The 15,335-nt window shown below is 38.8% G+C and overlaps 1 protein-coding gene across 1 annotated transcript in view; it reads left to right on the top strand.

The window, feature by feature from the left end:
- Positions 1–15,335, top strand: part of nfatc3a (nuclear factor of activated T cells 3a) — a 72,678-nt gene that overhangs the window by 43,034 nt on the left and 14,309 nt on the right. The window contains exons 5-9 of the mRNA XM_059531642.1: positions 63–235; positions 490–630; positions 10,099–10,154; positions 10,434–10,557; positions 13,284–14,294. Of these exons, the coding sequence (XP_059387625.1) occupies positions 63–235; positions 490–630; positions 10,099–10,154; positions 10,434–10,557; positions 13,284–14,294 (1,505 nt within the window). The remainder of the gene's footprint in view (positions 1–62; positions 236–489; positions 631–10,098; positions 10,155–10,433; positions 10,558–13,283; positions 14,295–15,335) is intronic.

Genomic DNA, 15,335 nt, shown 5'->3' with positions numbered 1-15,335 from the left:
TAGGATGATGGAACTGTTATGGATACTCCTCTCTCAAGTGTTTCTCCTGCTGTGTTTGTCAGTATTGATTGTGCTGGAATCCTGAAGTTGAGGAACTCTGACATTGAGCTGAGGAAAGGAGAGACTGATATTGGACGGAAAAACACTCGGGTCCGTGTGGTGTTCCGCGTTCACATCCCACAACCCAATGGAAAAGTGGTCTCACTGCAGGCTGCTTCAATTCCAGTGGAGTGCTGTAGGTTTTATACACACACGTAGAAGAAAATTATATTTGTGTTTATATTTTTACTGTATACTGTATGTACTTTTTTGTTTTTATATTATATTATATTATATTATATTATATTATATTATATTATATTATATTATATTATATTATATTATATTATATTATATTATATTATATTATATTATATTATATTATATTATATTATATTATATTACTGTCTTATGTAAATTACTTTCTTATCTGTATCTGTGGTGGAATAGCCCAGCGCTCAGCACAGGAGTTACCTCAGGTCGAGAAGGCCAGTATTAGCAGCTGCCCAGTGAGTGGAGGAGAGGAAATGCTCATCACTGGCTCCAACTTCTTCCCTGAGTCAAAGGTCATTTTTCTGGAGAAAGGTCCTGGTAAGAATCAATGGAGTTCAAGTGCTATTTTAGATGGGAGTTTCTTTTCTCCATGATTTGGCTCTCTGGAACACTTGTTCAGTCATTTTTGTTTAATTTTTCATTTTTAAAGAAAATATGAGTTTCATACAGAATCTCTTGGGCTTATTCTTCCCACATATTTTTCTCACTTTATACATTATTTAAAGTCAAATACATTTTTCTTATCCATTTATTAATTTATCAAGTAGCTATGCACTAAGCTACAGTCAGCAGGTCATTATATCAAAATTAACCCCTTTTAGGGTGATCTTAGATCCCTCCACTTAGAATCATTACTTGCATTTGGCTAGTACTAATTCCTTTTAGCAGGTTGCTGCAAGCTCTGCAAGCACAGCTGAGTATGCACTACATGTCTTCATCATTCACGGTGAGCAAGTATTGCCTCCTCACCTGACTTACCCTCAAGGGTCACAGTTATACCTGGACTCATCTCTGTCTTAGTGAAGCTAAACCAGCCGCCTTCTTAAAAAAGAGCAAGATCAGGTTTTTAGTCAAAGTCTGTGTGGCTTTGGGAAACTGGAGCGACGGGTAAAATGTGAGGGAGTGTCGATTTCTCACTTCTCATTTGAGAGCGGAATTTGATTGTTGCTCGTCTAACCAGAGTGATTTATCTTCGCTTTATCAGCATCTTGACCTCCCACGATTTCCCTTCTCCTCTGAGGACACTGTGTGTTTGTGTGTGAGAGACTGTGTGTGTGTGTGTGTGTGTGTGAGTGTGAGTGTGTGTGCACGCATATGTGTGAGTGCAGTTCAGCATGAACACACCTGCACACCTACACACATAAACGCCACTGCACTCAAGCAAGCGCTCACTACATTAATGCATATAGATATATATATAAATGCACTCTGCACACACCTACATCCAAACTGTGCTCACCCCATAAACACACTTGCAAGTGCATTGTGCACAGAAATACACAACCTCATACCTAATGCTTGTAAACTTACTTATAACCTTTGTCACCCCCAAAGCGTATGCTCTCTCTCTATGTCTACACACACACACACACACACACACACGCAGACGGTAGATTTATGGTTGGCCATATTGTGGCGTGTCACTGTTGTTCTAGAGCTCACCTGTAGACCTAAGCATCTGCTGTATGGATGACTCAGAGGTCAGCAGGGTTGCTCTGGCTGCAGGCACACTGCTGATCACCCGCTGGATCCAAGACACAAAGTAAATAATAGCTTCCTGTGTTTGCAAGACAAACTTTGCATTTCCTTATCTAAAACAAAAAAGAAAATAAATAAAAAATGATTGGTTTCACTAAAGCCTGTGTATTTAATGCTTTTTAAGCATAGTTTTGCATTATTATTGGTGCTTAATAATGCACATTTAAAAGAAATAAAGCATTTTTTTTTTACAACCAAAGCTGTACATTAAAATGCTTCTCTATTTATTGTTGCACATTTAAGGAGGGTGATGTGTTATATATTGTGTTATTATGCCATCTGTACATGAGTAATGTAATACAGAATTTACCAATGGAATATTTTTGTAAGGCCACAGTCAGCTTCTAATTAAATTAAGTAGTTATTTAGTAGCTGGCTGTGGCCTTACAAAAATATAAAATTTACATTTTGGCCCAAGGCACTCAATTAAATTTGTAGTAAAACATCCAAAAATCTAACTTGATTTATATCCATTTATGTTACTTTTTTTTTTTTCAAGAAAAAGGTTCAGTAACCATTAAAATCTAAATATTTCCATATTTCACACAATGCATTTTGGTGGCTTGTTTTGGTGTTAGGTAAGACAGTGAATGTTTTTTTTACTCCTTATTGGCTACATGCTGATTAAAATAAAAAAAATTTAAATCATGCAAGTATGCTTTCTCTTTACAAAAAATAAATATTTGACTAAATTTGACATGATTGTATTTGATTGTACAAGAAATCTAAAATGTGGTTTTATCTAGTGTTGTTTATTTATTATTGTTCTTAACTTAAACATACAACCTATAAGGTTTCATACCAATTACCTTGAACACATTAAACATACAGGCTTAAATTAAAGTAACTGTGCTGAAATGCACCCTAAGAAATGCCTTTGGTGCCATATGAACCTGAAACCAGCCTACTTATTCAGAACTTCCTTGAGATTTGTTGACTAATCATTCAAGCAACCCACTTAGTAGTCAATTTTACATATATTTAGTTTTGAATTTCGCTTGTTACATCTACCTGGCAGATGTAGCTCTTTCTCTCCCGTTCGACACACACAGCTGCCATGTGGCTGTCAGTCTGAAGCCTCATCTCTCAGTCACTCTGTTTTCAAGAGGCTTTATTAGACTGACTTTTTGGGGTTAGACTTTGTCATGATCCCCAACAGTGCCGTCTGTATGGATTTTTGTTGATCCTTTGAGTCTCACAGTGAGCTGAAATAGACCTTTTACACAATGAACAGAGCCCTCAGAGACAGTCTGTCATCTCCAGCAGACAGTCTCCTTTTTTTATTTATTATTTCTCTCCCTTTTCACTCACTGTCTCTCTTACTCTTCATAACGCCAGGTGTGGTAGAAAATCAGTCTTTCCTTGACTCTTTCCAGTATCACTTGTATGCTTTTGTTTAAAATCTTCGATAAGCAACTCTTCTCAGTCTTTCTCTTTTTCTTTTTCTATCTTGCTCATTTTTTCCATCGCTCGTTCATAAGTAATGAAACGCACAAGTTAGGACCAGCCTCAGATGAAGGCAATGAATGAACGGCATTGTGGGAATACGAGTCTTGGCCTGCCTTGAGTATGTGTCTGTGTGTGTGTTTCTAGTTTGAGACAATGACACACTGACTCACTCGACTGGAGTTTACACATGAACACACAGGGCTGTTCTACCCCAACAAACTGACTTGGAGAAACACCCTTTGGAGCTCACCTCTCCTCCATTTGGCTCCCTGTGAAGTGGCAACCCCTCAAGGCAACCTTTATGGTGATAAATAATGTTTTTGTTGCTCTGTGTAAAAAGGAAAGTCCTGAGATGCTAGAACAAGTTGGGTGGAATTTTGTCTCTTCTGTCTGGCCTTGAGCAGCTGTGGAGGAAAGTGTATATCTTTTCAAGCAGGAGCTTATCAAAGTGTTTTTATGTGAATTGTGAGAACGTGTTCTGCAGATGTGTTTTATTGACATTTAATATGCTGTTAAAGGTGTACTACTTTCTACTGACCTAGGCACATCACATAAACTGTTGGTTAGTGATTATACTGAAAATACTGAATACTGAAGCCCTATTTGCAGTAAGCCATTAAATATGTATTCGGCAAGTGAAAATGTTCACTGACTGGGTTACTGAGAAAAAATTAGAAGCATTGAGCTGCTCATGTGTTCTTAAAACGTCAGCCTCAATAAAGTGACCAGCTCAATGTTTTTAGGCTACAGATACTATAAAAAAAATATAGTTAAATGATGTACACTCACATGACTAAGTACCCGTTAAGGACATTTAATTTATGTGCAAACTTTTCTAATGAGGAAGGTAATGACTGCACCTCTAAAAGAATCGAGCGTAGAAATAATTTAATTTTTTTTTCTTTATTTTTGTATTATTCAGGATAACATACTACATGTAGATGCAGTATTATAATATTTTTATACTGTATTTAAAAAAAAATGTGACATTGCTCTAGGGCTGCACGATTATGACAAAAATCATAATTGTTGATTATCCCCTTGAAATTGTACTTGCGGTTATTAATTACGATTATCACAATTTACATTGAATGATGTTTATACCATTGTTTGATGCAACTGCATGCTGTATTTTTATATGAAAATGAACAAGCTGAAACACTCTAATTGAAAAAACTGGATTGGTTTCTTTAAATTATAAAAAAGTAAAAATATCAATGGTATTATAATGTTATACTAAAACTAAAATTTAAATAATGGGAAAAACCCTTAAGCATCTTAAGCATGCAGAATAACATAAGTGGACTTTGAACTATTAATTGTCGCTTTTAACGATTACGAAATTGGGGCATCCATAATTGTTATCGCGATTATAAATTTGATTAATTGTGCAGCCCTACATTGCTCCAATAGTAACCCATGCTAAGCTCATTCAGAGTTTCTTCAAATTAAAAAAGATATCTGGCTCAAGTCTGGAATGCATCAAATTATATCCACAATTTGTCTCAAAATATAGAGAGAAGGCAAGTCTTTTTATTGACTGACACAGAGCCATCCATCTGAGAGGGTTCGGTCTCTAAGGGCCACTCTAGCTGTAAGGGACAATGGCTGTTTGAGAGGAAGAGGACTGATCATTTTTGTCTAATTTTGACAGATTGTATCTAATCTAATTGAGTGATTTATTGTATCTACAGTAATGGGTTGTGTCTAAACGAGTAGCCCATGTGGTCGTCCTGAGACATTGTAACTCATTTTTGATTCTCTGAGTGGATAGATATATAGTTCAGTAGACAAAAGATTCAGGTTTTTAATCATCTGGGATAAACATAGATCTGGATAGCAAAGGTTGTACTGCCCTCATATTCAGAACTTAACAGGATTGTTTGCTGTGAAATCTTTGCTTATTTCTATTATGTAAACACAAGTGTTACTTTTATATTGTGTGTAATATTTCAGTATGATCACTTAATAGACTAAAGCAACTTAGGTTTTCGTTCACTTGATTATTCATGTATATTTGTTATTATAAATAATGTTAATTTGAGCATAACAAATGTTCAAATGGAGCGTATCAAATATGAGACATGAAGCTTTTGTGGAATGTTTATTTGTACATCTCTTAGTCATCATTGTATTGCGTTGTTTTTCCCATTACAAACAGAAACTGCATAGCTATGATCATAAATTTCCAAGACAAAAATTTGCATTTGAAGTTCTTTGCTTATACTTATTAGGGCTGTCATTTTGTGAAAAAATCATTTTCGATTTTTAAGACATAAGTGTTCATTGAATCGATTGTAAAATCTATTTTCCATGTCTAAAAAAAGACGTTTCCTTATTCAGCATCAAATAACGGACAAACGTAAAGAGAGCGCTGGAGACGCACAAGTCAGCAATATTTCTTATTTATTGGCATGAAGTTTCTGGCAGAATAACAAACAGCAACAGGAGTGCAACATTCTCGAAAAAATATTTATGCAGAGGGGACGGCTGCCATAACAAAAGAAAAATATCACTGCAGGCTTCAATCCGGCTGCATTTATGATTTAGGCAATTCAAAAATCTCCAAGAGGGTCTGGCTGCAGACTTGCACTTGCACTCTCAGACACTTGCACTTCCGCTAGTGACATCACTTGCAGCCTTTATTTTTTATTTTGTTGAATTTTTTTTCATTACTTTTTGTTTGAATCTCTCAACAGTTTATAACAGTAGCCAGGTGGTGAAGACAAGAAAAAAGAAAATAAATTACAATGTCACTTGCAATCGCTACTTGCACTCTCCGCTACCTGTGACGTCACTTGCAATCAACACAAATCGTGCATGTTGCCAATGGAGACAAGACGCTGTGGTGGTGATTGAACGATTAAACCTAATTTAGTAATATAACGCACAGGGTCCTGCAAGAAACAGACAAGACCGGCAAATCTGTGGCCAAAACACCAGAATATGAACGCTTGCGCGAAGTCTCTCGCTAAGCTTAGAAAAACATAAACACTTAACATTGCTTAATGTATTAGATGCTATTAAAATATCAAATTAAATATAAAGTTCATTATTTTAATGAATATATATATATATATATATATATATATATATATATATATATTAGTATTTTCCTCACATACCGCAAAATGTGGCATAATGGAGTAAGATGATAAAGGCCAAACTCAATATGCTTCTCTCCAATATGTACAGGCAAGCAGGTGAGCCCAGAATAAACGCAACACGCAAAGTTTCGCGTTAAGCATTTTTCGGAATAAACCGTCTACAACTCGTTTATATCACTGTCTTTGTCCATTAAGATACATTATGTGTTTTATTTATAATGATTTTCTATAGGAGGAATGTACGTTTAATGTACAATTTAACGCACTGCGTTCTGTACTCGTCTGCTTGGCTGTACGGAGTTGATCCTTTTAAAATCACTTAATGCATTTCATAATGCAAGTTCATATTTGCTGGTCTGTATATATGTTGAGTCAACAACAAGACATATAGGCTAGGCCTACTGAATTGTCTTTATCATCTTAGTCTGTTATTAGGCCACATTAAGCGTTTTTCGCTGTATGGGAGGACAAAGTTTGCGCATTGTGTTCATAGCCATCTGCTTGTCTTGTAGTGCATTAAATAATAACTATATATCGAATTTTGTCTTTTAATTGAACTTAATGTATCTTAATACACTATGCCATATTAAGTGTTAGTTTTTTCTACAGGAGGAAAACGCTTAACGAAAGACATTGTGCATTGCGTTCATGTTCTGGTGTTCTGGCCACGGATTTGCCGGTTTAATCATTTTATCACCACCACATCATCTTGTCTCCATTGGCAACACGCACGATTTGTGTTGATTGAAAGTGACGTCACAGGTAGCGGAGAGTGCAAGTGGTGATTGCAAGTGACATTGTAATTTATTTTCACCACCTGGCTACTGTTGCAAAATGTTGAGAGATTCAAACAAAAAGTTATCAATAAATAGAACAAAATAAAAAAAATAAAGGCTGCAAGTGACGTCGCTAGCGGAAGCACAAGTGCCTGAGAATGCAAGTCTGAGAGTGCAAGTGCAAGTCTGCAGCCAAGACCCTTCTCAAAATCTCCAAGATTATTTTAAATAATGATTCAATCCATTTCAAACATCTGTTCAAAAAATGAAACTTTAAATGGACTTGAGAATAGGCCATGTGTGTTTTTTTTATTGAACGTAACCGACACTTAGGCTAGGCGGTACTTGGCAGGCATGAAACGCGCAAATAGGCTAGGGACATTACAAATTTATTGGACAGGAAAACAAGTGGATCAACATTTTCGGGGTCTAGAGCAGAGCGTTTTTTATTCACTAGGTATATGTCCAGCTGTTGAGAAGACGTGCTCTGACCGCACTGACGTCCCAGGGACACTCAGGTACAGCTGCGCAAGCTGGGGGTATTACTGCCAATTTTCCACCACAAAAGCCGGTCGCTCTCAGCTTTCAATGGTCATTTTCATAACTCAGAATCTCCTGTTATTAGATGCGCTAATGAGGCGAATTCGCATCTGCCGCGAGACCTCCAGACGCATGTAAACGCGCCTTTACATTGACTTATCATTGAAATTATTCGCGCCAGACGCTCTATTCGCGTTTGGTGTGAACGCAGCTTAAGAGGTCGCTTTCGACGTCACTGGGTCTTATAGGCGGGTAAAATTGCTGGTATTTTCTGTCTAGCTTTCGCAACGCATACTGCACTTTCGGAATTCTTTTTCTTTTTCTGCTTGTTTGTGAGTTTTGTTACATCTATATTTTTTAATTGTTTAATTATTTTAAAATTAATAGTGTAAATATTTTGGTTAAAATTGATTCCCTATTTTCATTTTCGAACCTTTTTTTTTGGTTGGTCCGATCGATTGTGGTCAAGTACAGTATGAGTGGCATATTCTCTTATTTCATATGCCATTAACCTAATGTACAGTATCAGTTATGATACATATATATATATATATATATATATATATATATTTTTTTTTTTTTTTTTTTTTTTTTTTTGTCTAGTTTGTTATATCTTCCACTGTTATTTCATATGTCTAGCTTTCCCCCCTAGAGTCTACAGAAAATTAATTTGTTTTGGTTACAATGAGAGAATATAAATGGCAGATATTAAGTACAATTAAGTGTTTACTATGAAAAAAATCAGACCCAGGAAAGCTAACAAAAAAAGGTTTTTGTTTTTATAATTAATGATTCAGGCAATTGTAAATGAAGAGCTACATTAACCATCTGTTTCAGTTGATGCTAGTTTACACTTACCAGCTGGACATTTAATTCCACATAATGACACACAAAAGCTTTGTAGGATTTTGCTAGAAATTTATTTTCCTCAAGTTTGTTTATCATAGTAGTAATAACAACAGCGGCGTTTCTGGGCTGAAGAATTAGAACAGAGTGTGTGCTTGTCACCGGGCTTGTCATGTGGGGCCCTCTCCGGTGTCCGGTGAATGTCAACATGTGCTGCTGTAATACTACTGCTGGAGTTACAGGTGTCCAAGGTCATTCTCATATTAGAAAAATGCCTTTTGACACAGAAGGGAGCTGAGACGCTACACAGTAACCTGGTGTAAACAGCGGTCGCTGGAGTGTAATGCACCAGGTGATTATCAAAGTGCTCACAGCGGTATCTTTACTTCGATAACAGTCCTCAAACACTGCTCACTACACTACCCCTTTGAAAGGTAATGGTACCCACTCATAAACATTATACATGCAAAATTACTCATTTTAGACATTCTTGGGATTATACTGCTGTTTGACTGTCAGGCACAAACTTCAAAGCTGGAAATGTGTTTAAGAGCGTAAATCAGACCTGTGTCATGCTGTTTGTGCAGTTTATGTAATTTATGATCCATGAAGTGACTATTTTCCCTTCTAGGATCAGTCTTAACCAGTTGGCTCTGGTCACTTGGCTTTCATTTTCTGTCTGCAAGACGTCTGTGCAGTTGATTAGCATCATGGCAAAGGAAAAACTTGAAATGACAGCATGTTTCCGAAAGATCCTGCACCTCTCCACAGGCAGCACGTGGAAGCATTGTGCTATGAATAAAGTTATTCCACGCATCTTGCCATGATTCAACAATAAATAATGTTCTTCCACACATCTTTCTGAAACTCTAATAGCTTTATAAATGGCATCATTAGCTGTTAGGGGCCCAAGTGAATTCTATGTTCCTGTCAGCAAGGGCAAAAAGAGTGAGACTGATCTGATTTTCATTAAAAAGTCTCTCAAGTAGCCTGCTGTTAAGAAGTCACTCGGCTAATACAGCTCCAGCGTTTCTAGCACTCTTTCTTGGGAGAATTTAATGTCATTTGTTTTTCAGAGTCCGGTTAGTGTTGTATGCAGTCCATGTGTAGAGCTGACATTTTAATCTATTCGAGCAATTGAACCTCTTTCACTATGTGGAAAAAGGCTTATCGTTTGCTAGCAAACTCAATTTATTATTTTATTATTCTCAAGGCAAAGCACAATTTATCAAGCTTCTCTCTGGATTTTGTGCTGGAGCACCTGTAGAAACATGCAGCTGTAGAGCTCCCCTCTGAACCTGATGAAACTTAATGCTGATTGGCTATTTTTAACCTCAGTTTAGGGCTGGGAGGCATGATGATGATAGTGGTGGTGGAGGTGGTAATGAGGAGAGGGTCAGGTTACCTAATTTTGAGGGGGAAAATATTGACGCACAGAGTTCAATTCAGGTCATTGTGTATGGTTCCTGTCCTAATATGTTGTTCTCACGTATGCAACTAGCACTCTTTTTTTTTTTTTTTTTCTTCAGATGGACGACCGCAGTGGGAGGTGGAGGCGAAGATCATCAGAGAGAAGAGTCAAGGAGTGAGTGATACTTTCCTTTTTACATGTATAAGAAAATATTTTCCTAAAAAAAGCACAGAGGATACACAAGACATAAATACAGTATGTCTACAGAACCTTTTCAGGCTTTTTCTTTCTTGAACTATAAGCTGAAATGAGTGTTTGACAGGTTTGAGCACATTGTAGTGTTTTGACTAGATTTGCACTTTGTATTCGTCAATGGGACAACTTTGATAGGTTTGTCTCAGACAACAATGATGTGTTGTTTAGTAACGTTATGTCTTTTGTCTCCATCTGTAGTCTAGCATCGTGGTGGAGGTGCCTCCTTATCACAGTAAGACGGTCACTTCAGCGGTGCAGGTGCAGTTCTACGTGTGCAATGGCAAACGGAAAAGGAGTCAGTCACAGCGCTTTACCTATCTTGGTATGTATTTGACAGCACATTGCAGTCAATTGCACATCACAGCACTTATTTTCCTATATGAAATTAGATCTCAGTAACTGTTGTTGCTCTTCATTAAGAAGTGTAGTACTTTTATGACCTCATATTAATTTATATGCACTACTGTCAAAAATATTGAGGTCTGTAAGATTTTTTATTTATTCCTGTAATGGTAATTACTCCAGTCTGTAATGTCACATGATTCTTCAGAGATCATGTTAATATGCTGATTTGGTGCTTAAGAAAGATTTATTATCATCAGTGTTGAAAAGAGTTGTGCAAAATTCATATATATATATATATATATATATATATATATATATATATATATATACAGAGAGAGAGAGAGACCAAATAAACTAAAGCAAACTAAAAGCAATTCGCAGATCCTGAGAGCCTCAGATGTTCAAATTGGATTTTACTCTGTTACAAATCAGCTCAGTATAAAATGTTTTAGTAAGTGATAAAAAATAAGCATCTGTAATTAATAATCTGACTTTATTAACAATTGAATATAAAATGTTAAAAATATATATATATATTAAATAATTTAGCATTTTGGAATTTGTGGTGACTGCAGCTTATCGTCCACATTGCATCAAGAATTGTGTCTGAATATGGAATCTCACAGCAATCATGTGACTCAATTTCATGCAAAATAGTTTTCTTGCTAACTTGACATTACAGTAACAAGAATGGCACATATGTGGGTTTTCACAGCAGAGTCACCCGTTTGATCATGCCAGCGTTCCTCTGCACCGTGCACCAGTGTGGTTAGGGATGAGGTTGTTCCAGTAACAGTTGAGCACCTGGTAACCACTCATGTAAAATACTTTAAAGAAAGAATCAGCATGATTTACATGTGGCTGGAGGCATGAAGATCTAGGGTTTTCAAGAACTAGACCCCTTCAGTATCTTTGTCTTTCTGTTTTTCTCACTCATTAAACGCTGTCATTCTTTTTCCATCTCCCATTGGCTTGATAGTCATATTCTACAGAATTGCTTTGCATTTTGGAAGATTTTCCCCTATGATAAGTCTGATTAATGATGAGGTTGATGATTCACATGACTGTTAAAATTTCTCACACGTTGAGTTAACATACATTACATCAGGATGTTATTTGTTCTGCTTTTGAAATCAACATTGAACATCTGATGAAACAGACCAAAATGCAGGATGTTGTAATAGGCGACATCTAATTTTAGCTTACAGAGTTTCTAATAAAGTGTTGTCGTGTGTGGTTCTCGTAGCAATAAGTCGGTTTGGTATTAATTTCCCAAACTGAGTCAAACTGAAAAACAGCGTTGGCGTAATTAAATCACACGTGAGCAACTTTTTTTGGCGTCTTTATCTCTGAGTTGCATTCTAACCTGTTGAAGAGATTGAAAACAAAAAGAGAGGGAGAGTAAGAGAGCGCGATAGGCCCAGCCTCCCGCCCACCCTCTTCGCTCCACAAAGCACCCACTCAAATTAGGGTTTCCTGTTTTCCACACTAACCCGTTGGGCCTCAGCCAATCATACAACGGCACTGGCAGCCAATATTCTGAACAGGCCACGCGAATGTGGTTGTCATGGCATTGGTTCGATGAGAAAGTGGCATGGCAGGGGGAAGGGCTGAAGTGCTGTGTCGTTAGACTAGAGCCAGACTCTTCATGTGTAATGAATTAGCCATCTGATGTGATGAGCAGAGATCTTAATCCAAATTCAAATTAAATACAGTGTGAAAGCTGTTGGGCCTGTGAGGAGGTAGTTTGTAATGAACTTAATTGAATGTATGGGGCTTCTTTGTTGGTCACAAAACCAACAGCTTTGGTCCAAAATGCATCTGGAAATGAATGCTATCAGTTCTGTTTATCATCTGAAACTAAACTTTTTTTCAGATGCATTGTAGGTACACAGTGAGTAACACCAGACTCAAATGCATTCACACTCTCTCCCACACATTGTCGCCACTTATTCTTCATATCAGGAAACTGCAGTTTTACTGCAGTAATGCCCTTGCAGCAGCGTATGGGCTGTGAACTGGATTTTTGTTTCCATTTGGAGCTATGCTGGAGGGCAGACAGCATTCTTCAGTTCCCAAATTCAGCACTGGTTTACATGGCACTCAAGCAGGCAACATATGCTCTCTTAGAGTCCACAGCAAGTAAAAATATCCTCCACTCATGCGGGCCAGGGAAATGGCAGATTGGGAAATGGGTTACTGAATACTGTGTTGCTATTACTCATTGTCTGCGTGTTTGAAGAGAGGAGTGGAGAGGAGAGGATTTGGTGGAAATATGATTCAATGAAATATGTGCATTTTGTATTAGTCATAAATCTTGAACATATGTTAGTGAAAATGTTGCTGTCAGTTTTATTGGAGATGGGAAATTGGAAAAGAGTTCATTAGTGCTGTGAATCTATTAAACTTATAAATAAATTGCCAAATCAATATGGTTAGTCAGTTTGGTATGATAATGTAATGGCATTATGAGATCTCAGCAACTCTCAATTTGATATCAGTAAAAGGGTAAATAAAAATACATATTTTATTGATATTACTGAAATGTACCAAAGATGTGAAACAAGATGATTACCGTTCAGGAAAACTCAGTAATGTTTTATAGCTAACAACGCTTTAAATCTTAAGATTTTCATGTGAAGTTTTCTCTTCCTTCCTTTTTCACTCATGTATTGCTCTCTCTTTCTCTCTCCTCCCTTGCAGTACGGGTGAAGCAGGAACATAGGGATGATTTGGACTCCCCTGCCGTGCCGCCCATGTCCATGCCTCTGGTCCATGCTGCCAGTTTGGTCTGTGCTCAGCCGCTGTCCTCCCCAGAGCACTCCCACCCGCCAGACGGCCTTCTGTCCAGCTCCCCATGTGGCCTGGCTGTAGGCCTGCACCCTCTCCAGGCTCCCTGTGCCCCAATGGGCTCCCCAACTCTTCCCCACCTGCCCCACCTTCAGGCTCAAGGGCTGAATGCACCTCCCGAATGCCAGATGCCCTTCCACCCAGGCCCTGCTGCCACTGCCTGCTACCCACTCATACAGCACAACATGCCCTTCAACGGCCAGCACAGTCTTCCTATGACTGCGGGCTCCCCACAGGCATATGATCGAATGCCCTTCCAGGCCGACCCGACTGGGTGTCACTCCCTGGGTTTGGGGATGGTGTATGGACTGGCTTCTTCGACACCCACCTCTGGAGTGCCTCCGGGGCCTGGCTCCAGCCCTAGCCACGCATCCTGTACGGTTAGCAATCATGTCATGGCCCACTCTGCCCCCCACCTTCACTCTCTAGGCTACCACTGCCCCACTCCAGGGCAGGTCCCGTCACCCACCCACACACTGGGACAGCCGGCCCCACAGCTCCAGGGTCCCCTGGTTTACCATCCGGCTGGGCAGCGGTCAGCCTCCTGCCCCACACCCTCCAGTGCTCCTGCTCATATGGTGCCATCTCCCCACTCTGGGCCCTCATCCCCCCAACTCCACTCCCTCCCTTACCACTCACCCACTTCCCCGTCTCCTACATCCAACAGCCCCGTGGGGCCCATGGGACTCTCTGGACAGCCTTCTCCCCAGGCTAGCAGCCCTGTCCTGGCTGGGTTGTCCCCTTCAGGTCCCTTGGTGCACCCGTTGACACAACAGGGAGAGAGGCTGAACATCAAACAGGAGCCAGAGGATAGAGAGCCCACCTTCCGTACCATTGGTCTGCAAGATATTACACTTGATGATGGTGAGTCTTTGCACTTTGTTAAACAAGGTTGTTGTTTTGTTTTAGTTTTTTGTCTTATGACACTTGAGAGTGGCCACTGCAACTTTCAGTTCAGTGTATGGATAAATCTTGAGAAATTGTCCCTCAACGGGACAAAGCAATATTGATACAATTCCCCTTTACATTAAAGGTATTTAAAGCTTCCTTCTTTAATCCAAGGTTATTTGTATAGCGCTTTTCACGATACAAATCATTGCAAAACAGCTTCACAGAAAATTACTTGTCTGCAATATATTTAGTAGTAGCTTATCATTGGTGACTGTCAGTTAATATACATATGGGAGAAATGTATGGAAAAATCAGTTAAAGATGTTATCAGACACTATTAACAGCAATTATTATATCAGGGCTTAAAGTATTCCGGCACCGTGCCGGATCTCCGGCGTGTGGCCGTGAGGAAAAAAAATATTATAATATTTGAGAGCCTGCGCATGCAGTTTAATATTTTCGAGCCAATTTATTTCTTCTACCAATCATATGAGAGGAACGCAGCTTTAACTAACGTTACAAGCCTATCAGAATCAGAGAAGGGCGTGTCCTTGCAACACAGTTTGATTGACGCCCATACGTCAATGTCACGTTAGCGTTGTCGGAGAAAAAAAAATGGAGCGCAGATTTATGAAGCCTGGGGATGATGTCCTAGACTCCTAGCAATAGATAAAGGACTCAAAAATAAATGGCGCTTTTTGGCAGTTGGTGCAAGAAACAAACAGCACTGGGCTTGTTTCTGCATGATTTGCTCGAGGAAGCTTCTGTAGCCTATTCCAGCAGTGGTAAGAAAGTGCTTGCTGGCTATGATTTATGTTGCGTTCCAGGCAACCCGGCCGTAACACGTGTTTTTCCAACCTTAAACCCGCGAAAGTGCACTGGAACGGCAGTCAAACCAGTGACTTCCCACCCGTGAACTCGTACTAGATCGATGTACTCCGAGTTCTGACGTCACACAGCACGCGAAACAACAGTGACAGCCCCTACGGATAAAACTGCCTACGGATGCAGTGT

This window comes from Carassius carassius, chromosome 3, assembly GCF_963082965.1.
Source record: "Carassius carassius chromosome 3, fCarCar2.1, whole genome shotgun sequence".
NCBI classification, from domain to species: Eukaryota; Metazoa; Chordata; class Actinopteri; order Cypriniformes; family Cyprinidae; genus Carassius; species Carassius carassius.
This window is presented reverse-complemented; position numbering and strand designations above follow the sequence as displayed.